Genomic DNA, 25552 nt, shown 5'->3' on the forward strand with positions numbered 1-25552 from the left:
TCCCAACCTGTTGCCCTTTAACTGTGAGCTTTTTTATTTCGCATGTAGCAGTAACTTCATATAGTGCAGATATCGGATCAGATTAAATTACATATACTTTACCTGATTTATCTGGGCCAGACTCATTATTTGTTAGATAATTCTATTGGGCGTGGATGGTTGCCCTATAGACGGATTTGATATTAATGGCATCTTAATGACGACAGTCATTCACAAACACACACAAAGAGAGCGGCAAGCGGTTGTCAAAAACTAGCCAATACAGTCGAATGGCATGAATGGGATGTAAGTTTGATACTATGTACTGTTATATATACCAAGTACACCTGCTAACCGTTATGTGAGTAGTGTGTGTAAATAGATACCTTTCTGTAGACGGCCCAAAGCCCAGTCAGAGAGAAAGTTAAAACGGGTTTGATCGGTTTTTGCTTTATCTGGAGGTTTTCATAGTCGATCGTCGTTTTAGGAAAATTGCAGTACTGAAAATACTGTCAGACACGCGTTGAGGATAGTAGATTACAGTCAGAAATGTCCACAAATACGAGACGTGATCATAGAAATGTAAGTAGCAGAAAGTGCTAGAAATAAGAATCCGTTGATTAGATAGATTAAATCTGAGGTAATTAAGATGACGTCGCAATAAACGGAAAATATTGCACTCCTCAAATAAATTATAATAGTTTTTTAAACAAAATAGTCAGGCTGATCTCTGTGACATCAGTTGTGATTACATTATATAGCTACCCACAATGTGTGTGTATGTTAATGTTTAACGCTACAGAATTCGGATGATTATGTTTATTACTACATCGAACGAGATACTTTAATTTGCTTCAATTTTCTCGCACAGAAACGAAATAAGTCCAGTCAGATCATGAAAGACATAGCCTACAGCATCCTATTCAACATATTCGTGGTAATACACATGCTTGTGGATTACTTGATTGAGCTGGTACTGAAATGGTACTGGGGACCGACTCGTATGCGATGTCCACCGTTACAACGAAAACGAGTAATCTTGACGTACAGTGTACAGGAACTAGCAAAAATGATACGCAGCAAGGAAGTAAGCTGTTACGAAGTCGTCAGTGCCTACATTGATCGTTTGAACGAGGTCAACCCAATTGTAAATGCCGTGGTTGATGGGCCGTTCATTGAAGCTCTCGAAGAAGCAAGATCGATTGATGACAGGATCCAAAGAGGTTTGATTTCGGAAAATGAATTCACCGAGAAACCGTTTCTTGGTATACCGTTTACAACGAAGGATAGTACAGCCGTGAAAGATAAACTCCATACGCTGGGCATTTTGGCTCGAAGAAACGTAAAATCCAAAGATGATGCTGAATGTGTCAAGTTGATGAAAGATGCTGGGGCTATTATCATTGCGACCACGAATATTCCGGAAATAAACAGATGGTAAAGAAAAACTGAACAGTTTGAGTATAGTAAGAAAAATAACATTGTTGTTTGCAGGCAGGAAACAAGAAACAACTTGATTGGCCAAACAAATAATCCGTACGATAGCCGACGTACGGTAGGAGGCTCGAGTGGTGGAGAAGCAGCTCTGATAACGACTTGTGGCAGCGCCTTCGGACTAGGTTTAAAACTAATTTATCTCACTAACTAGTCACTTTTGCACTTTCTACTCATGTTGATCTTGAGTGCTATTATCTGTTATCACTTCAATTTCTTTTTTTTGCGTTGTATATGTAGTCTTGTATAACGTTTTAGTTATTTCAGTCATTGCAATCATGATTTTAGTATTTTGTAATATTGAATGACACTTTAACTACAAGTCGAATTTTATATGTGATGCTTCCATGTTTTATCCTTCATTGTCATTTACTATTTTTGTATTAGATATTTCCATTACTCCTCACATATTTTGTAAATAATAGTTATGAAAGTAAAGTTTCTATAAAAATTCGAAAGGATGTATTTTTTTATTTGGTTTCCTTTTCATTCTTTATTGGCTTTTCTGATTAGTTGTAAATGATTGAGGTTAGTATTATGAGAGCTGCTCAAATACTAAATGACACTTGAAGAACTTAACATACTAATGCATCAATTTCGATCTTAATCAACCGATTACCATACTTTGAAAATAGGTGTATCATGAAAAAATATTTTTGTTCAACATCTTTTAATTTCTCTTCTTTTCAATTTAATTCAATCCAATATCTAAGTTATATCTTAAATTATACCATTCAGGGTATAGTTAGTTCCGGTTGATAGAAATAAGCTCTCATCTTCGTCAACGTTCAACATAATCCTAATTCCACCAGCTTGTCTCGCACCAGCCTTATTTATAGTCAAAATTATCTTCGTAAAAATTACCCGATCACCGCATTTAACGTCAATAACTCTCGTTGGACTGCACAGATCGATTAAATTTTCGCATTATTTGGTTGGGAATAGTTTCACAATTTGATGGAGGTTGACATTTTTGTAATTCTACTGTTAATCAGCGTCAGAATATACTACCTCGGTACAATACAGCTACAAAAATATTGCTGATTATGCAGAGAATTTCAAGGAATTTTAATAATCCGTCCTCCGGTTTACTATCTTGTTGGATTTTAGATTATCTGGTCTATAATATTTGGTATTGTATGTTAACTTGAGTTCCATACTATCCATGGAATGTGCAATTATATGTCCTTTACTGGACAATTTAATTGCGTGATAAAAATACCTTTTAAACATTGCTGTATAGAATCTTGTAGACCATTTCTTGAAAGGCCGTTTCCTGTTCCCGAGCAATTTCTAAATGGTCAAGCCGAGAACTCATAAGAGATTTTCTCACAACACATACTATTCTCAATTTATATATCGTAATGATCATCTGCACGATGCCGCCACATTTGTCACATATTGACTCAACAGTACGAAACAATAAAGCGTTACTGCTGGCAATAAGGGTAGTTTATATTTGTGATACAAAAAGACGAAACTGTTCATTTATAGAGCATATCATAGTCTTTAAAACGACGAACGCCACGTTGAATCAAGCAATTGACAGTCAAAACACCGTCTATCACAATATCGCAAAACCGAGTTTTTCTCTTAAACGTCTTAAAGCATCTTCTCGAGGATTACAGCAAGTCAAGCTGAATGTCTCAATCTTTCTTTTACAAAATAAAGTGATTACATTATATACATACATACTAATTTTTATCCTTCAAATTTCAGGTACCGATATTGGAGGTTCAATCCGAATGCCAGCATTTTACTGTGGTATTTTCGGCCACAAACCTACGTCAGGCATCGTCAACACCCGTGGTTGTACATTACGCACTGGACGAGAGGTTTCCACAATGGTCGTTGCTGGACCAATGACCCGCTACGCTTCCGATCTACGCCCCATAATGAAGGTACTTTTTAATATCTAGAATAACACTACCACTACATCAATTCACAAGCATGTTTCATTTCCTCCAGACTCTAGTTGGTCCTAAAGCAACCGTAGCCCTGAAACTCAACGAAAAGACTGATTTGAAAAAGCTGCGTTACTTCTATTGCACCAGTTCAGGCGATATACGATGCAGCTCAGTGCATCCACAACTGCAGAGGGCCATGGGTCGAGTGGTTGATCACTTCCAGAATATTGCCCCCGACGGTGTTCGGAAGGTTACGTTGAAGGGTACAGAAAAAACGAGCCAAATGTGGCGCTACTGGATGACTCAAGAGCCGGCCAGTTTCAACAATCTGCTAGGTAACGGAAAACAACTATCCCCATTTGTGGAATTAGCCAAGAAAATCACCGGCAGCAGCGAATACACCATGGCCTCTATATACTCACTGATTGATAGTGTCATGCCGCCGGAAAAGGCTGATAAAATCAAAGAGATTACACGTCAGTGTGACCAGGAGCTTACTGATCTACTCGGAGATGATGGTATTTTGTTCTATCACAGTACAACTCACTCTGCTCCCTATCACTATTCTGCATTTGTGAATGTATACAACTTTAGCTACTGGTGCCTCTTCAACGTTCTTCATGTTCCGGCTACTCAAGTTCCTCTGGGTCTGGACCCGGACGGTTTGCCACTGGGTATTCAAATTGTTGCAACCCGGAATCGAGATCGCCATTGTTTGGCGGTAGCAGAGGAGCTCGAACGTGCATTCAGCGGTCACATTCCACCGTTTATTATAGATTAGTACTGAGAGGCTGCGTTTTTTTTGTTCGGGATATTATGCTACAACGGAGTTTTATGTTGGTTCAGGTACTGGTTATACAACGGTGCGGATTAGTGAAAGAGATTTATTTAATGATTTATAGTTTATTCTACTTTATTTCTTGCCACAACATCTACGGGACTAGTGAAGAATCAGTTATTTATGAGGTCAATAAAAGTTCATTGAACTATGACAAATATTTTGTTATTGTACGCTGCCAAGGGCAAGGATGCAAAATGCCTACCTTTTCTGCGGCTGTAATTTTTCTGCCTACATTCTCATTTCTCTTTCGACGCTGCTGTCGTTCGCTAGTGCAGGATGTCCAGCGCTGTACGGCAGTCCGTAAGCAAAGCAGTAACATGACAAAAAATACTGCCCCCAGTACAGCCACCAGACGCGAGCGGTACAGCTTCTCTTTCCTTATTTTAAACTTTAAATATTTTAATATTCAATATTTTTAATCACAAACGACGACAATGAATGCGGTTCGTTTACGCCACGACCGGCATCAACGCCTTCGTTCGTGTGCGGGCCTCTCCTTTTGACTATGCAGAGAAAAATGTACAAAGCGAGAGAACAAACTTTACTACGCCACACTCGCGCCGAGCAGTCGGAATACAGCAGCAAAACAAAAATGTATTCTACTGCTGTGCGGGAAAATGTACTCGGTTTGGCTACCGTTCTGGCAAGAGCTGTAGCGATGCGTCGCTGTAGCAGGCTGTACGGCTTGTGCAAATGTAAATATACTGAAAAAAATGTAGTTTACCGGTACCGTTGGCATCCCTGGCCAAGGGATATGCCACATTTAGCATAAATTCTTTTGACATAAGTCCAGTTGGCATAACCGAAGACTACATATTAAGAAGACTGATATCTCTTTTCTTCCCCCATACAAACAAGAAGCGACAGAGGTTACAGCGGCTCTATTGGAGGAAGGTAGGAAGCTTAATGTAAAAGTGTATATGTGTCTGCATCACAATGGGAAGTACTCACCCATATTCTTGTTTACGACGAATGCGATATTCGTTCGAATGCGAGCCCAGCGTAAACGGGAATACAAACCACTTTCGAACGAATCTCGCATTCGTCGTAAACAAGAATAAGGGTGACTACCTTTACTCGCAGGTGGCGTTGCTGTTACTGTCTCCAGGTTCTGGACAGAGTTGCCAGTCTTCTTGATATGCAGTCTTCGGCATAACGTTAAGGCTCAAGTTACCTTTTTTGAGCATGTGTTAGAATTGAGCGCTTGGTAGTATGCGTAAGAAAAAATGCGTTCAGCTTTGCCACCGGATTATCCATATAAAAACTTTTCAAAACTCTAAAAGAAGAAAATCAATCGATTTATTAGATCATCATGATTCAAATTATGCTAAATAGCTGCTGGAAAAACTATTGGCTTGACTGAATTGTGCTTTTGAAAAAATGGCGGTGTTTTTTCATTGCGCAGTTGTGTTGCGTATCCCAGCACGTGGTGGTAGTGTGGCCATTCAACTAAGCAGATAGTTTTTCCAGCAGCTATTTTGCATGATTTGAATCATGATGATCCAAAAAATCGACTGATTTTCTTCTTTTAGAAATTTGAAAAGGTTTTATATGGATAATCCGGTGGCAAAGCTGAACACATTTTTTTCAACACATACTATCAAGTGTTCAATTCTCATATACACTCACTGAAAGTTCTTTGAACCTTAATTACATACACTCATAAAAATGTAGACGTAATGACTATTCATTTTACACATAGATTTTTGCAATTGGTTGAGGCATGTGTGCACCATTTGCTGGCACATAAACCTAATGCGTGTATTTACAAGACATATTAATCTTACATTCACATTTCTTAACTCTAAGGCACATAAAACCCGATTCTATAACAATACGCACATATAACTTATGTGTGTGCATATATAGTTTATACGGTTGACACATAGAAGGTATGGGGGCGCATGATAACAGTAGCATTTTTTCTTCATATGGTTTTTAAGTGATTTAAAGCAAATAGAATTGACGTTTGGATTTTTATCAGTCCACTGCACTAGTCTTATCGAAGATTACATATTAAAAAGAGTCATATCTCTTTCCTTCCCACATACAAACGAAAAGAGACAGGTTACAGCACCTCTATTGTATGAGGGTAGGAAGATTAATGTAAAAGTAGGTTTGTTCCAGTACACGAAAGTCACTCCGGAGCAAAAAATACTTGCTCGTTTTTACTCCGGTTTGCTACACTGAAAACAATCAAAACGTTAATTCTATTCACATTAAACTACTTAAAATCTATATGAAAAAGAAATGTGTCAACTGTATAAACTATATATGCGCTCACATAAGCTATATGTGCATATTTTATGGAATCAGGTATTATGTGCCTTATAGTTATGAAATGTGAATGTAAGATTAATATGTCTTGTAAATACACGCATTAGGTTTATGTGCCAGCAAATAGCGTTTATCTGCCTCCGCTAATTGAAAAATCTACGTGTAAAATCAATAGGCATAACGTTTTCATCTTTTTTTGAGTATACCAGAAGAAGAAAAAAGACAAGAAGAGAGTACAGGAACGATTTTCTCCGGAGTATTTCCAGTTGCTCCTGATACTGGAACAAACCTAGTGTGTATGTGTGTGCAGAGCCGTAGCGTGGTCTTCTGGTGCTCTTGGCGGAGTCTCAGTTTTGCGCCCCTTTGGTGTTTACTTTGGCTTTCTTTTTCAATTCGACCTTCAAATAATAATTTGTATACATGGAAAGGGCCCACCTACTCCCCACTTAATTCATGTTTGACTGTCTTTCATGTCATGTAAATTTCAGCCACAAATCTTTTACTGTATATTTAGGAAATTAGTTGATGCTAGGTGTTTGAAGGCGACGGAGGGAGCATCTATTCGGACGACTTATTAGAGTGCCAATAGCATGTATGGAAAACAGGTGATCATCGAATTTAATAACCGGACGTACCTCAACAAAAAAAAGTATAACTCAATCGGACGCGATTAAGGGGTTGCGCAAAAACGGCCAAGGTGCAAAAAATTTTACCCGTGAATAAACACAAAAGGATCCTTGGAGTATTCAAAAGTTGAATTCGAATTTTTTATGCTAAATGGCTTAGGATGTAACGAAACGTCGAGATCTACTGCAACCCTGAGTTTTGTTTTAAGATAGCCTTTATGAAACTTGGAAAATTCTGGATTTGAGTTGATACTGGGGTTTGAAAAGGCTGGTTTTAATTTATTTTCTATGCCAAATGTCTTAGAATTTCATGAAACAAACGGATTTTGAACCTTCTCATAAAAAATTGTTTTGACAAAAGTTACCTCTCTGGTACTTTTAATTTTTAAACTGAGATTTTCAAATACAAATTAAAAACTTGCTTCTTTTCGAATTTACATCAGATGTCGACATTTCATTGATTTCTAAAACATTTTGACGGACTACACAACCATGTAGCACCGTTACCAATCCAAACTCTATGATTTTACTCAGTGTATATATTACTCATCCGCCCTTTATGCAACATAGCGTTATTACTACACTCCTGACATATGATACACACATATGTAACTTAAATGAATAAACATCATTCCATATTCGTCACTTTAACAAGTAGTACGTATTCTCATTTTACACTGCCCTAACCGCTATTCTGCGTCAGGTTATGGGCCCAGTGATGAGAAAAGTGACGCCATCTTGCAAAAACGAAAAGTTTTTGTTTAATCGTGATATATTCGTCGCGAAATCGTAGTGTGCGCGTTATTTTCGATCTACCATATCGCGCGCGTCATGGAAGGAAATCGTTTTTCCCTGAAGAAGCTGAGTAACAGCAATTATCCGACCTGGCGTTTTAAGGTTGAGTTGCTGCTCGTTCGAGAGGAGCTCTGGCGCTACGTAGACCCGGGTGAGAAGCTGGAAGAAGAATCCATTGCTGTATGGAACGCGGGCGATGCCAAGGCAAAGGCCACGATCGGATTATTGATCGAAGACAATCAGTACGGACTTGTTCGTACATCACGATCGGCCAAAGAAGCCTGGACAGCGCTGCAAAACCATCACCAAAAGACGAGCCTCACGTCGAAAGTGTCATTGCTAAAACGGATTTGCGATAAACGCCGGTCAGGAGCTCGAGGAGAATCTTACCGTCGCGATGATTTTAAGTAGTCTCCCCGGCTCGTACGATACCCATACTACGGCACTCGAAAGCCGATCGGACGACGACCTCACACTAGACCTCGTCAAAAGAAAGCTGTTGGATGAAGCGTCAAAACGGCAGGGTAATGTGTCAAACTCGGCATTGAGAGTCGGCAACGGCAACAACAAGAAAAAGCCAATTGTCTGCCATTACTGCAAAAAGACAGGGCACAAGCAAAAGGAATGCCGTAAGATGATCCGCGAATCGGAGAAGGAAACGAAACCCAGAGGAAACTCTACCAACAAGAAGGAGACAGTTTCTTTCGCACTCGCTGCAGGAGGAGCAACGGATAGCGGCACAGCAAAGCCGTGGGTCGTCGATTTCGGTGCTACTAGGCACACGGTTGCAGATAAAAGCCATATCCAAGAACTGCGCGAAAATAAAATAAAGTTTGTCAACTTGGCGGACGGTAAGCAAGCAAAAGTTTGCGGCGAAAGTTCCTGTATCGTCGAATGCGTTTATGAAAAAGGACTTCGGCGGAAAATGAACATTAGTTTTGCGCTTTACACCCCGAGTCTATCCATGAATCTGTTCTCTGTACCGGCACTAGTCCAGAAACAAGCTACAGTTGTTTTTGACACATCCGGTTGTCGGATTCTTCATGGAAACGCTACCGTTGCTGTAGCGCGTTTAAAAGAGGACCTTTACCAGATCAAACATCTCAAGGACATCGTGATGGCAGCAAGCGGTCACCACAACAGGGACTGTCAGCACGTTTGGCATCGAAGATTTGGTCATCGGGATCGATCGGGCGATCGATCATTTGAAGAAGGCTGAGTTGGCCGACGGCCTAACGATTCACGGATGTAATGTCGACGAAACGTGTGAGTGCTGTCTGAAAGGTAAGACCCCCATACCCCTTTTCCAAATGAGTCCAAATCCACATCAAAGGCGCCCATGGATCTGGTGCATACGGACGTTTGCGGTCCGGTAGAGGTGTCGTCGGTCAGTGGTTACCGATACTTCATGACCATGATCGACGATCATAGCCGGTATTGCGTATTGAAAGAGAAGTCGGAAGTTGCCGCGAAGATCGAAGAGTACGTTTAGTACGTCAAAACTCTTTTCGGGCGAAAGCCGAAGGCAATCCTCTCTGATCAGGGTGGCGCATATATCGGAAAGCAACTGCGTATGTTCTACAAGCGAGAGGGGATTTCAGCTCAATATACCGCGGGATACAGCCCCCAGCAAAACGGCATCGCGGAGCGGAAAAATCGCTACCTTGTCGAAATGGTGCGGTGCATGCTTTTCGATGCACAGCTAGAACAACGTTATTGGGCAGAAGCTCTAAATACGGCAGTATACCTCCAGAACGTGTTGCCAACGAAACCAGTTGACGTTACGCCGTTCGAGCTTTGGACTGGTGTTAAACCTAAGATCGATCACCTGAAGATATTCGGCTGCCATGCGTGGGTTCTTATTCCAAAGGTAAAGAGGAAGAAACTGGACGCCACAGCACAAAAGTTGACATTTGTGGGTTATTCATCAGAGCACAAAGCTTATCGCTTCCTGGACAAAACCACACGAAAAATCTACGTGAGCCGAGATGCAAAGTTCGTCGAAAATGATACAAGTGACCCAACGGAGCAACCCACCGATGGCAAGAGAGGTGAGGAAATTTTGTTCGATATTGGTTTGAAAAGCAACCCAACCTTACCACATGCTCAACCGGGAGCGGAAGATACCGAAGATTATGATTCAGCCGTCGAGAACGTGAATGATGAGTTTGAAGGTTTTAGCGACAACGAGCTACCCCTCTTCGGCGAAAGTGATATTGAGTCGACCGAACCGAGAAAATCGACACGTCAAACGAAAGGTGTACCACCTGTACGATATCGTGAGGTCACTGGCGTGACGAAGCATATAAGCGAAGAACCCCAAAGCTACTCCGAAGCAATCGCAGGCCCCGATGCGGCCGTTTGGCAGGTTGCGATGCAGGAGATAGAAGCTCTCCAAGAAGGCGACACGTGGGAACTTGTCCCCCTACCACTGGATCACACAGCGGTAGGTTGTAAATGGACGTATAAAAAGAAGGAAGATGAAAACGGGCAAGTGGTACGATACAAGGCGAGATTAGTCGCGCAAGGATTTTCTCAAACATTCGGCCAGGACTATGACGAAGTTTTCGCCCCCGTCGTCTGTCAAACAACCCCTCGCACAATACTCGTACTGGCCGGCAAGCAACAAATGTTGGTTAAGCACCTGGATATAAAGAGTGCTTACTTGTACGCAGACCTGCAAGAAGACATGTATATGAGGCAACCGCCAGGCTTCGATCGCAACAACGGAATGGTATGCCGTCTCAAACGATGCATTTACGGGCTCAAACAGTCCGCTCGAGCATGGAACAAAAAGATTGACGGTGTTTTCAAATCCATGGGATTCAAGCAGGCACAGAGTGATATGTGCTTGTACATTCGGAATCGTAACGGAAAATAGTCCTATATTATAATATACGTCGACGACATGGTCGTTGTATGCAACTCGGAAAACGAATTCGAGGAAATACGTCCACAGCCGCAGGATCAATTCAAGCTCTCTTGCCTCGGTGAACTCAAGCATTTCCTTGGAATACACGTAGAAAAAGTCGGTGATCATTACACTCTCGATCAGACAAGCTACATCGAAAAGCTAATACGACAATTCGGACACGACGAAGCAAAGCCGTCGAAAGTACCAATCGATCCAGCGTACCTCAAGCAAAAGGAGGAAAGTGTGTTGCCTACAAACACGTTGTACCGTAGTTTGGTAGGGAGTTTGCTTTACGTTGCGGTTAATACACGACTGGACATCTGCGTGGCTGCCTCACTGTTGGGAAGAAAAGTCACAAACTCGACTAACCGGGATTGGACCGTAGCAAAGAGAGTTCTTCGATATCTCAAGGCTACCAAAAAGCATCGTCTGCACCTAGGCTCAGGATCAGGTGAAACGGAATGTTTTGTCGACGCCGACTGGGCCGGCGACGAAAGTGACAGGAAGTCACACTCCGGATTTCTTCTCGGATTCGGCGGAGGCCTCATCTTGGGAACACGAAAGCAATCGTGCGTCGCCCTATCCTCTACGGAAGCCGAGTTGGTTGCTTTGGCGGATGGTTGCCAGCAGCTCATGTGGTACCGGAAGTTACTCAACGACCTGCAACAAGCACCGCCCAATCTGATCGTCATATGGGAAGACAACCAGTCGTGCATAAAGATAGTGGAGTCGGAGCGCCTCGAAAGGCGTTCTAAACACATAGATACAAAGTACGCCTATACTAAGCATCTACAACAACAATGGGTAATTGAACTCCGCTACATGCCAAACGAGCGCATGGAGGCGGATCTCATGACGAAGCCGTTAGACAGAATCAAGCTGGAGAGGCACCGAATTGCCATTGGTGGAGCCAATCGAGACTTCGAACTGACAACGTTGAGGGGGAGTGACGGACTACACAACCATGTAGCACCGTTGCCAATCCAAACTCTATGATTTTACTCAGTGTATATATTACTCATCCGCCCTTTATGTAACATAGCGTTATTACTACACTCCTGACATATGATACACACACATGTAACTTAAATGAATAAACATCATTCCATATTCGTCACTTTAACAAGTAGCACGTATTCTCATTTTACACTGCCCTAACCGCTATTCTGCGTCACATTTGGCACGCAAAAAAATGCATTTCCAACCTCATGTCTCATCTCAATTCAAAACCATTCAAAACCATGTATCATCGTTTCGTTTCGTTTTTTTTATTTACGTGACTTTAAAAATTTTCATTCGTCATGAACCATGTACCATAAAGACTTTTTTCAACATTCCACCAGATCTTAACTCTTCATGACATTGTTTTTTTTATTGCTCTCAAATTTTGCATGGGGACTTTTTTTAAGTACCTACGCGCAGAAAAATGAAGCATATTTCAATAAAAAATATGTGTTACTGAATACTATCATTTATTGTTTATTACTTCAAACAACAAACGTATTGGTCTGACAATATTTTTTTATTGCAACAACAATAAATTTTTGCTTTCAATAAAAACTTTTTAATTTCAGTAATTTTGTTTTAATTTCAATAAAATATTTATTAAAAAATGGAACAATAACTTTTTTTTATTGAAACAATAAATAAATTTTATTGAATTCAATAAATAAATTTATTGTCTCCCGACCTATAATTTTCCTTATTGAATTTAATCCATATTTTATTGAGCCTACAAATCTTTTTTTCTGCGTGTATACTTTTGAGGTGTATCCTATTAAATTTTGATATTTCAGGAAGACCATAAATATTGGCACTCTATTGTATATTAAGTGTACTCCTCAATAGACCCAAATGATCCTGAAATGGATGACGAACAAGATTCGTCGCCACAGATACGAGCATCCATTTAAAATCAAGCATATTGAACTGGGTTGGGCCGTATCCGACCTTCTATCGTATCAAAGATAGTCCGCGAGTAATCTAATATTCCGCAAGACACAGAAATATTCAGCTGTACCAGATATCTCGATGGTTCGCCTAGATAAGCTCAGGATTGTGATATTTTGTCTAAAAGAAACAAATGATGTTACTGGTGACAAAATTTTCATGAAGAACTAAAGCGTTTACATGTCCGCTCACAAAGTTGAGATCGATGGTGTAGTTATCGATTCGAACTTGGCATGCGTGGATCTACTGAAGGACGGGATTGCCTGTTTCCATGACCCCTTGCTCCAGTGAGCGAAGAAGCTTAATGGCCGTGCTTGTGGGCAAAGCTCGCTGTGGGAGTCATTGAGTGTCAATTTGTCATTCGTCATCGTGCACAGGCTTATTAAAAATGTGCAAATTCAGTACTAGTATACAACTGTTATGTGCTAGTCGTATGTCTATCTGTGTGTGTGTTCGTCTGAGTAATTGTTTTTTTAAAGGAAAAACAAGAAATATTGTGTTGGCAACCTTAGAAAAAACTCTAGGAAGAGATCTGTGGAGACTCCATTGTGGATCGATTGGATTCGCGTTTAGCTGTTCAACCGAATCCAATCGAACACTGCCTATCCTTATAACATTGGACGTGTTACCATACAATGCCAGGGGATGCCAAAAATGCTGTTTTTTTTCTCCGCAGTTCTCTTTCTAGAGTTTTTTTTTCTAGACAACCTCATATTCAAGGCATGCAGTTGATGTTATAAGTTGTTGTTCGGTTTAAACCCTCTACCAACAAAACTCTACATCCAGATTAGCATGAACGCTTTCGTGTGTTGGCTTAGTTCTTTGACTTTTTTTCAATATGTCTCAAAATGATTACAACAAATGATAACAGATCATTAAAAAATTAATTAAAATTTGACTTCTGGGAAAAGTACCGCCCATAATCGTAAATCAGTCCCATGTTCTATAAGATTCCCTATCTATATGGGACTGACTTGCAATTATAGGCAGGGTGTCGGTTTTACCAGTAATTTCCCTACCTGTGCATTACAGCCCATAATTGCATATTTGTCCCATGATTTATGGGATCCCTATCCACAATGGACTGAATTGCAATTATGAGCAGTTCAGAAACGATATAAAATCCGAAGCATTGAACAAGGGTAGGAATTTGGTCGTCACCATTCGATCATCCAAACGGAATCCAGCTTGTGCATCCAAGAGGCAGTATGTATGTAATCCCACATAATGCATTCAGAGTATTTAGAACGGAGTTTCTTTCGATTTCAAAAGAATGCATACACATATTTACCAATTCTTAATATTTGATAAACTGTTGCTGTTAGAATTCAACATGTCGCAATATTCAGAAGCGATTTAAAAATATAAATACTTAAATTAAAAGGAGTCACAAACCATATAAATAACATATTTCGTTTATACAAACGTTCGCACTTCCAAAAGAAGGAACATAATAAAAGTACACAGAGAATTGGAGCGCATAAGCTAAATGTTACTTTCGAACATATCGACTAGCCGCTTGATTTCCCGTCTTTCGATTGCATGAAAAAACGAAATGAATGAGATTTTTTTTCTATAAAAACGCAACATTTACTTACATCCTGGTCGACAACGCTTCCGCTGGTTTGATTGCCTTGGAAATCTCTTCCGCTTTTGCCATGATCGTGTACATGCACTTGATGTTGGCGTCCATACAGTCAGTTAGTTTTGTGACGGAATTTTTGTAAATCTCTACATTGTCCGCTGTGATGGAGGAAATCGAATGAAGCACCGAGCAGAGGCTCTCGGTGAGGTTGTCAACCGAGGCGGCCAATGCTTGCGCCTCCCGTTCGATTTCATTCAGCGCGTTAGGATCGATTTGATTAAGGTGCGGTGGTATCATGAATGGTTTTGGCATTAGGCCATAGTTGCTAGTACTACCGCCTCCGGTTGCTGCCGATGGCGTACTTTGCCGGGATGAAGAGGGATTGCCAGAGTCCTTCCGCGTTACCGTTACCGGACTCGCCAGTTTGATTTTATATTCTAGGTTCTCGGCAACAAAATGTGTCATATTGCCGTCTACCCGTACAGTGCCTTCCAAATTATATGGGAAAGCATCTGAAATCATATTGCTTTTAGATTAAGCCATTTGCAAGTGCCACAACGTAATATACCTTTCCTCTTATCACAGTTTAGTGAATCTGGGCGCCTTCTAGTTTGCGACGAAGATGATGAGGATGAACCAGAGCGAATATTATTGAGATTGATTCCCCCTTCGGGATCTTCTGTGCTACCAGCGCCAAAAAAATTTTGGGTGTATGCAATTTCACTATACGACTCCGTCATCGCTGCAGGTACATCTTCCAGCTCCTCTTTATCCAGATCTGGTGCATCCGTGCTATCAATAGTTACAGTATTTGCAGCCGACGGATCGATAAATGGGTTTCTTAGTTCTTCAGCTGACATATTATCGAATATATCACTCAATTTATAGTATGTTTAGAATTTATTTCGATGAATAGATCATTTCGCTACACAGTCCTGTACCAACAATCTCATTAATTATAAAGAGTATCGAAATATCAATAAATTAATATTTTCGGACTGCAAACAGCACTTTTTTGTTTTGGTTAAGCACATGACACACTGGGTATTTGTTTTTACAAAAGTTCATCGATTTTTCAAATTGCTCCGATACTCGATACACTGAAGTAAAAATAATTGTTGTTTCCCGGAGTACCATTTCCCTGAAAACCATTTCCCAGAATGCCATTTCCCGGAAAACCATTTTCCGGAATGTACCATTTCCAGGAATATCATTTCCCGGAATGTGCCATTTCCTGGAATATCGTTTCCCAGAATGTACTAGTTCCCGGAATATACCATTTCCCAGAATACCATTTCGTGGGACGTGCTTGTTCTCGGTAATTTGTTATACTTTTATGTTATCTGAAGTACTTTGAGCGCATTTGCATTTATAACTATGTTGCTTTCCAAATATTTGTTTGGTTCCCTTCACAGCTCACAGTCTTTGCTCGCTGATCATGTTGATGATTATAAAAGAACTAATTCTCATACATATGTAATTTTATTTGAAATCATTATCAATCAATCAAAGGTCTAGAAAACAGCTTATGCTAAACAGAAGGCGAAATCAAAGAAGGTCGTAATTTAATTTAAAGTAAATAACATTCTAAAAATTACTACGAAAATTTTAGAGAAGGCAAATTTCATTGTATTTTTGTATTTGAATTAATAAATTTCTACATTTATTTCCATTGATTTGCATGCTCTTGTTCCAAAGAAGACTAAAGCCAAATTTACACCTTTCCGATCCGATTCAGTACTATGCATGGACGCCAATATTCTTTCATACAATTTAAATGCGAGCATGCACACTTGTCCGGGACGGTGCCATGCCGGACAAGTGTGAATGTTCGTATTTGATTTGAATTAAAGAATATTGGTGTCCGTGCACGGAACTGAACCGGCACTGAAACGGATCGGATAGGTGTAAATAGTGCTTAAATCACAAAGAAATTTTTAATACGAAGTGCAATTTAAAATAACTGAAGGCGTTTTTAATGCACTGTAATGTAAAAATATTAGTGAGAATAAAATTCAATAAAAGTCCAAGAGTATTTTCAGAGAAACTTCATATAGATAAAAATAACATTCTGCAAATAGTTCCATAGAAGAATGCGTATTTATAAGAAGGCAGCATCTTAGACAGATGTATTCACAATCTGTATAATTTCAAAGGTTCCAGAAATATTCATGCCTAAATTTTAGGAATTTTTTATATTTTTTCGTTACCTTTTACTTAATCTTCATGAAAATCAATCAACGAATTTTAGACATTTTTAGAGTACTAGTGATTGATTATCATAAAAATGTTGCCAACGGCGTGGAAAACACTGCCTTTCCAATTTCAAGGATTTACACCATTCTAGAGCACGGCATAAGCATATTTCAGATATTTTTCCTTACGTAATCATGAGATGAATCGAGATCCCAAAAATGGGATTCATATTACGAACTATGCAGCACAAAAATATTATTTTCAAGTAATTTGTTCAGTATTTTCCCGCCAGAACGCTTTTTTTAAAAACGGGCCCGAAACGAGGGGAAAGCACTAGCAGGTTTGAGTGCGTCGTATTGAAAATATCAACGTATTTTGAATATAATTAAAGTAAATAATGAAAGTATTTAAAAATACTTCTGTTGTACTTAATAAGGTACTTAATGTAATTAATGTCGATGTGTACGCACTTCAAAAATTTTAAGCACATCTTGACGGTAATTAAAATACTTTGCGTATTTAAAGTACGAAGGCGCTGTACTTAAAATTGCTTCAGTAATCAAAGTACAATGAATTTGACGCGTATTTTTTTAAGCTTTGCGGTGTTAGTGTACTTTATGGTACTTAAAGTAACTAATTCGATCAAGAATCGACCAAAGGGCCGAAGTCGCAATGATATCGAATCGAGAAAAATAGCTTTGAAAATTCGGTTCAGAAAATTAAATCGTATTTTAACAGTGTTTGCATACTGCGCCTTCAAATGTATTGAAACACTTTGAAACAATACTAGTTTTCGGAAGCATAACTAAAATGTTTTATATAATAACGTTTTCGTTGATAAAATTGAAAACAGATTATTTCGCCGAGTGTTGTTATGAAATGTTGATTAGGCCATTTTTGAGTCGCCCTCTTGTTTTGACGACTCTCAATTTCGCCCTGCAGTGTCGCCAAAAAACAAAAATCAAATGTGGCTTTCGCCGTGCTCGCTGGAGAGGAAAATTTGTTATTCTTCCTGGGCGTAACAAGCACTTGGTTTTTGTTTAGGGCGATTCTGTTTACGAACCTTGTAAACAATGATGCTGTCAATTTCGCCTGTATACACTACCTTAGAAATGCAGAGGCGTAACCCGCCTGGCTTTTTGTTTACAGTCGAAAGTCGGATCCGCCGTTTTGTTTTTTATTGATTTTCATGAAGTGTGAAATATTTATAAATGAGTTTTTATATTTTTTATAAAGTATTTTTACTCCTCTTTCAGATATTAATCAAATCTCTGTTTGTGTACATTTGTTAGTTTCGCCCATTTGTCGGTTCACGATCGAATTATGTAAGACTTTTGGCACTGCGTCGTATTGAAGATTTAGTGGTTGCCCCTCGGCCCGAAATCTATCTCCTGTAATGTTGGACCTAGTGCCTTCACAGAAAAATTTTTTTGGTAAAAATAAGAGTTTTTCACTCTTAGCAAAAAACAACCAACGCATACTCTTAGTTTAAAAATAAAACTTTTGTTTTGAGTACTATTCTTTATTTGCTTAAAAGGAAAACTTTTACTTTGATTATTATTCTTGATTAATTTGAAAGTTTTACATTCAACCTAATAGTTGGCGTTGGTTGTTTTTGCTAAGAGCGGAACACTCTTACTTTTACCAATATTTTTTTCTGTGTGTTAGAACGATAGAAATAGGGATCTTTAGGGGTGTGCGGGTTAAGGCATTTTCTGATGCAGATTGGTTCCGTGAGTTAATATCTCAATCTTTTTTTCTATTTTTAAGCCCGAAATTATCAAAAAAAACATTTTTTGGTTTGTTTCCTTTTAGGACAATAACACATCCTAACCCATGCGACTTGCACGACTCCATAGGTTGCCTCATCAGATCTACCATAGTTTGCAGATGAAATTTGGGATGGCAGGCTGCTAGCGAATTGCAAAAGTACCCGATCATGCTGTGTGGGGTGCTGTCCCGGTTAACGATGAGGCGAACGAGATATTTACAGATAAGTCATTTAGTAGGACAACTGTCAGTTTATTGGAATTAAATTTGTTTATTGTTGTTTATTGGAATTAAATTTGTTTTTTTTAATTTAAAAATCAGAAAAGAATAACTAAGGTTTAAAATGATATGAGTGTACCCACTATCAGTTCATATGAAAAACTTACACAATTTTTCCAAATTAAAGATCCCTATTGGCTAGCGTAGAATTTTTTTCGCTATTTTAATTATACACGAAACGCTGAAAATATCATTACAATCAACACCCCATCATTTATAGAATACCTACCCGTCTTTCAATTTCGTTGCTTTCGTTTCTTTTAGTATTAAATTCGCTTAAAGTAACCAACAAAATCGATACAGACATCATTTATAAAAAAAACTAAAATCCTTCGTATGTCACTGGAGAAAATAATTTTGAATATGCTGTGAATATTTCTAAACGATCAAAAAGATTGGTTCAAGGTACGTACTTGAAGTTTTTAGTACGCTTGGAGTTTACCTAAAAATGATAAAACAGAATTGAAAATATAAACAATTTGGTGTTCTGTTCACCTTCTATTTTCTGTTATATGATTTTAATTCAATAACAAAATTTCGAAATCTTAAAACTTCTTCAGTATTATGCTTTTCACCGAAGATTACCATGCGACTGAGTCGATTCAAAATAGTGAAAGAATTGAAAATATACCATCCGCAAAATTTGGAGCAAACATCAGGCAAAATATAAGGCCTGTTGGTCAGGTATTCGATAATCATGAATTTATTCACCCCGTCACTACATACGGTGGAAAATTGGAAAGTATTTGTTACTGTTTTGGTACTCACCCATTGGGGTGTTTTTTATTCCCCACTCGATTTTTTAGTTTTCTTTTTGAAACAAAAACAAAGTCGTTCGTATACTTTTATAATTTAACCATTCAATACGTCGTTACTATTGTAGAACTATTGTTGAATCATTGAATAAAATCAAAGTTCAATTTGTAGGAACAATACAAAAGTATTAACGCTAAATGGTTACTTTATCCCATAACATAGGTTTATTGTTTGGATTATGTTACAAATGATTTTTAACTATGCGGGATTGTCACTGCCTCAAAAAGTAGTCGACAAAGCAGTTGATTGACTCGCAGTCAACAACAGCGTTTGCTTCATTGGCAGTGTAGAAAAAGTATGGGGTTTTATGCCAGTACAAAATGTCGATGAAACAAAACTGTCAAAAACTTTCACGCATACATTCGCATACGCCATCGGAGTTTTCGCATCGACCGCACAGGCGTGTTCGATTGTGATCAGTCTTCGACTGACTTTTGTTGTGAATAGGCTTGTTTGACCTCATCGGGAAGGTCCTCTCTCTCGCGGCCAATCGATTTTGGAAGTAGTGAAAAATCGAGCACAAATTGCTTTAAAAAAGTGTTGAAAATCTGCTGATTCCTTTTGCGTAGTTTACGTTTTTGATTACTCATTTCATTTGTTACTTTGTTTCAATCGTGTCATCCGTGGAAAAGATAAATTTCCTGGTGTAAAATTTCAGAATTTGCTACCTAAAATCGCATGGTGTGCGATTGGTGATTTTTTTTTCTCTAATTTTTTTTGCCTGAACCGTTTTTGTTTCGAGTGTTTTGCTAGTGTGAGAAGTATTGGCAGAGTGGCATACCGGAAAAGTTTTCAGAAATAATGGCGGAGAATGAAGATTTAAGTAACAGCAGTAGTAGTAGCAGCAGAGAGGATATGCATTTTTTTGAAGGAGTCGAAAAGTTGCTGGAGATCTGGTTTGAATCAAACTCATCCAATAAAAATGCCGATCTAAGAAAAATTCCTAGGTAGGTACATTTTGGGAAATCCCTGCTAAATGAAACAAAAAATAGCCACCTAACAAAAGGGTGATACCGTTGCCATAAAAAAGCGAAAAAATAAAGAAAGCTAAAAAATAAAGAAAACTAAAATTTCAGTCGTTCAGGACACTCGAACGATGTGCTGTTTTTTTGCTGAGGCTTCACTCGCATAGCAACAGACACCAGCAACGAACGTATACGCAGCAGGGTTGGCACCTGCTTTTTGTTGAAACTTATCGGAAAGATTCGTAAGCAATTAAATTGCTTTTGTTCAAACATGTATCATCTTATCTTGCTCAGAGTAATTTCTATATAACGCATTTGGATGGGTTTTGGAGACAATGTACCTACGAATGTTGAGTGCTTATTAACATTAAATGTGTTATGAATTACGCACTGGCACATTATTGAAATCCATGTAAATAAGAATTGTAAAGCCAACCCAATTTAAGTACGCTGGAACAATGAGTTGAGCTTTTATCAAGAAATAGTTTGGTATTTTGAATTTCGTTTAGGTACCTACTTAAATTTATAGTATGAGAATGACTATGGGAGAATCAGTGCAACAGTATCATCCTTAACTTTGCTGACGTTGGTACACCATGAGGATTCTTAACATACTGCACAATTACAGAATTTACTATTGGGATTTTCGATTGATTGACACCGGTGTATTGGAGTGCACTGGTTTTGCACTTTCTAGCATACCCAGTTTTCTGCTAGAAAGTGCAAAAATGGTGCAGTTCCAGTGTACTCCACTACACCGGTGTCAATCAATCGAAAATCGCATATGCAATCTGCTGATAAAAACGAACTCTTCGTGATCAAGGTGCGTTATTAGATAATGAAGGAGGTAACATCGATGTATGTATGGAGTAAATCGCAGAATGGTTTGGAGATACTCCGATGAACTTTATTTGTGTACTAGATGTTGATTACATCATGTTGGTCAATCTGATTTTTGAACAGCAGACTACTGCTACATTACATTACAAATTAAGCGATAATAAAATGATAATAATTATTGCTGTTTTAATCACAAATGAATTCGCCTATAGCCAACGGGTATATGTCATTTTATTCATACTCGAGGAACTGCTGCTTGCTGATTCCATACAAAGCCTATTTCAAAGGCAAGCAAACCAAGCGGCTACTCTGTGCTGCACGTGATTGGTATTGGAAAAAGTTCTTTGAAGCGTGAGTAAATCTATCGGAAGAATCTGTAGCGGTAGATATGTTGTTGGTGTATTAGGTGGTGGCGGGGTTTACCTGCCTTATCGTTTTTAGTCTAGTCGGTCTGTGGATAAGCTGCTGGTGAGATAAACATATTCGAATGCAATGCGGTAGCGTTTTAATGAGCAAAATAGTACCAACAACGAGTGTCTCCGTTCTGTTCATTTGCATCAAACAATTCAAACTATATGATAGAACACCACGGTTTAACTACCTACATGTTACATAAGAGTAAATAAATTTTCAGATTGTTTTGGCAGCGAGCTTCGTTTGTGTTTTCTGGGAGAGGTTTTTTCCGCTTGAAATCCTTCGTTTCCTATCCGGAATCAGCGAGTTTACAAAAATCGAACCGCCGCAAGTTTTACCTTGAAAATACCGGCTCGGTCATGAAATTAAAGAGCTGGGTGCGTTGTGGTGAAAGAGAGTGCTGTGGAGTTTTGTTGAGAGAACGGATAAGGAGAGTATTGAGCGCAAAGCTCAAAACGTGAAGCGATGTCTTTATACGCGAAATGAAAACCTCGTGGTTCGTGGAACTGGTTAGGGGTTTAGCAGCTGTTTAGATCTAAATGTGTGAGTAAAGACAGTATAGAGACAATGGGCTTTTTCAGAAAAATAAGCTGCAAAAAATAAAAGTATAAAACAGGATAGGCAACTAGTCTATGTCGTCCCAACGAAGTAATTTGATAACGACAACAGGTGCAAAATTTTAGCAGGTTAACATATCTTATTGTGAAAACCACTTTTAATCTACCTGGTGAGGCAAAAGTACTTTTCTCTTTCATAAATACCAGGATTTCATGGTTGTTTAAGGTTGGACAGAGAAAGAATAAAATTCGCAAACGAAAAAAGCAGTTTTTTCCACACCGTAGGTCAGATCTTCATAAAAATCAATCAGCAGTACTGTAACAACATTCTACATACGCTAATTGATTTTTATGAAGATCTGACCTACGGTGTGGAAACAAACTGCTTTTTTCGTTTGCGAATTTTGCGCATTCTCTGTCCAACCTTAAGTTCAAAATGTACATTATCATTCATGGCGCCTGCAATGATCAACACAGAATTAGCACATTTACATATACTTCCATTTTAGTGCAGGTGAAGTGTATAGTATAGTTACTTCACAGTTTCAAATATCTTGTATAAGTGCAATCGGTGGTACGTCATTTCCCGGAATACCACTTCCCGAAAAACTATTTCTCAGAATTTATAATTTCCCGGAAAACCATTTCTCGAGTTTATATTTTCCGGAAAATCAAAAAACCACATTATTCGCAGATCAAACTTGTTTTTGTGTGAAGCTAACTGCGTTATAGGAGATTACCTACTTTACAAACATGAACAGTTGTTTGAATATACTTTTAGAATTTCATTGATCTTAAATGGCTACACCACTGTAAAATTTTTAAGAAATAGATTTTATTATCGGACCAAAATCTGATTTTAGGACTTAAAAATTAAATAATAAAACACATACTAAATAATCTGAATCCTAACAAAATACCTAAATGTTCAAATTTTCAATTCTGTCGCAAGTTTATTAAATACTTTAAACAACTTTTTCAAACCAATCGTTTCTGATCGTTTGGAAATATTCACAATTTTTCAAATGTTTTATGACATTTTTCAACAAACGATTTGGTCTCGGTTTTAATGATATTTTCAGCGTTTCGCGTAAAATCAAAGTATCGAAAAATTCCTAGTAAAGCAACTTGCTATCTAAGGAAGCGGAAAAAACTATTTGGTTTTTGTCTTTAGGTCAAACATTACAGGAGATAAATTTCGGGCCCGAACATTTTCCTTTTCAAAAAAAATCGTGCCAACGAGAAAATGCTGAACAAGTTACTTGAACCGTATTATTTTTATTTGCTTCTTAAGTAGTATTTTTAATTCCATTTTACATATTCTATTATGCCAAGAAATGTATCCGCTAAATATGCATATTTTTACGAGGTCTGCAGTGGTGTAAACTCCTATGGCCAATTTCTTCACTGGATGAAAACCGGTTTTTGCTGAATACCAGTTTTCGGACAGCTGGGGAGCAATTCTCGAGTACTTTTTCAAATGGACGTAAGTCGCAAAATGTAAACAAAGTGGGTTTTCATTGTACGTGACCTAAAATGTCGCCAAAAATACTTCTAATTTCATATAATTATGACATTCCTACATTTAAAGTGTTTTAAGTTATTTTTACAAAACGTCAAAACTTCCATGTTCACACGTTTCTCATTTTTTGCGGATACACCATGTTGAAAACGAACCGACGAATCTGTCAAATTTACCAGCTGTACGGAAAGCACAGATACGCACTCATAAATTCGACGTAAGTAACGAAGAAAAACAGTTTTTCACAATGTCGACATACGTCAAGAAAGTTTCTACAAACGCGACTGAAAATATTTTGTGTTTAGTTACGTCAGTACATTCATTACGAGTACCCGAAGTAGTACGCATACATGTTGGAGTTGAAGCGAATGTTCGGTGCTAATTTCGATGACCGCGAGAACGGGTAATACGATTTTGTTCTCCATTGATAAATGTTTACATAGTGAAACATATGTACTTTGTTCGTAAGCTTACTGTTCTCGTACCGTGCCGAAGATCGAAATGGTTATTGTCAAGCTGAAGCACTGCATTACGAGAAGCATACAGGAGTGATGCTCAACATCACCTAACTGATTTTAGGTTCGCGGAAGAATATGTGCATCCAGAGTGCAACGGAGAGATTGCTTGTTCCTACGGTATGACGGCCAGCTATGCCCGGGATATATGCAAGGTAGTTTTCATGTTATCATAAACTCACTTATGTTGTTGAGAATGTGAGGACGTCACTTATTCAAGTCGGATATTATTCCAGTGCACTTTGAGCAAGCAAATCAATTAGTGTAACTGTGGCAGATATTAGCTTATATTTATACTATTTTCAAATTTAATAATTTTAAAGCTCAAAGAATAGTAAAAACCAAACTACGTAACTGTTTTCAGAATTTAGTAACAGTCTAATCCGACTGACGTATCATACATCATAAATATCAAAACGACGAATCTAACGGTGTATGATACAGTCAAGAAATCAAAATGGCGTATCATGGTTTTTTCTCAATTTCAACATAATACACGCAACAGAAGGATAAAACGATTACTTTACGTAAAATGGTGTGAAAATGAAATGAAAATGTGAAATCGATGTAGGAATTTTGCCAGTAGTTTTGAAATAGGAGTTAACAGTTTACGCAAGAAACTGAAGTTTTCCATTTCTCTTGGTTTCTGCCAAAAATCTCATACGTCTATTTGAAAAAGTACTCGAAATTTGCTTATATTTAACATTATGTTCAAATTTGATAAAAATTACGTTCAAAGAATCGTAAAAACCATAAGACGTAACTACTTTCAGAAATTACAAACAGTCTAATCTGACTTGACGTATTTAACAACATATATTTCAAGACGACGATTATGACGGTGTTCGATACAGTCAAGAAATCGAAATGACGTATCAATTTCTTTTCTCTTTTTTTACATGATACACGCATAAAACGTGTAGAAATGTTACATTACATAAAAAGGTGGGGCAAACAATGTTGTATGTAAAATCGATGCTGCAATTTCTCCAGTATTTTTGAAATAGGATTCAAAAATTTCCGCCGGAAACTTCAAACCCGTTTTTCTCGGTTTTCACCAAATGTTACATACGTCCATTTGAAAAATTTCTCGAGAATTAGTCGAAAACCGAGGTGTTCAACTGAGAAAGCTCCGAAATGCGGCAATCTTGAAATTGAAAAAAACGGTGTTTTCTACGCCATTGGTAAATTCTTCATGTTAATCAATTACTAGTACTCTAACAATGCTCTGAATATGTTGGTTAACTTTCATGAAGATCTGGTGTCTGGTGTAACATACTCAAACCGAAAGTAATTTTGTTTTACGATTT

At 38.3% G+C, this 25552-nt stretch overlaps 3 protein-coding genes across 4 annotated transcripts in view; 2 read left to right on the top strand and 1 right to left on the bottom strand.

Annotated features, from left to right (window-relative positions):
- Positions 1-347: 347 nt before the first annotated feature.
- On the top strand, positions 348-4366 carry LOC131679217 (fatty-acid amide hydrolase 2). Its single transcript, XM_058959879.1, has 5 exons — positions 348-561; positions 851-1416; positions 1474-1598; positions 3193-3374; positions 3442-4366. The coding sequence occupies exons 1-5, from the start codon at positions 529-531 to the stop codon at positions 4159-4161; spliced, it is 1626 nt and encodes a 541-aa protein (XP_058815862.1). The 5' UTR covers positions 348-528; the 3' UTR covers positions 4162-4366.
- Positions 4367-14103: 9737 nt separating this feature from the next.
- Positions 14104-15395, bottom strand: LOC131679218 (BLOC-1-related complex subunit 6). Its single transcript, XM_058959880.1, has 3 exons — positions 14937-15395; positions 14382-14880; positions 14104-14314 (listed from the first exon to the last, which is right to left on the bottom strand). The coding sequence occupies exons 1-3, from the start codon at positions 15226-15228 to the stop codon at positions 14269-14271; spliced, it is 837 nt and encodes a 278-aa protein (XP_058815863.1). The 5' UTR covers positions 15229-15395; the 3' UTR covers positions 14104-14268.
- Positions 15396-19861: 4466 nt separating this feature from the next.
- The window catches only part of LOC131679219 (S-adenosylmethionine decarboxylase proenzyme), a 37167-nt gene continuing 31476 nt past the window's right edge, over positions 19862-25552 (top strand). For both annotated transcript variants that reach the window (XM_058959881.1, XM_058959882.1), the window contains exon 1: positions 19862-20376. In XM_058959881.1, coding sequence (XP_058815864.1) covers positions 20231-20376 — 146 coding nt within the window. In that variant the 5' untranslated portion in view covers positions 19862-20230. The remainder of the gene's footprint in view (positions 20377-25552) is intronic.

The sequence above is a fragment of the Topomyia yanbarensis genome, chromosome 2 (genome assembly GCF_030247195.1).
Source record: "Topomyia yanbarensis strain Yona2022 chromosome 2, ASM3024719v1, whole genome shotgun sequence".
Lineage (NCBI taxonomy): Eukaryota > Metazoa > Arthropoda > Insecta > Diptera > Culicidae > Topomyia > Topomyia yanbarensis.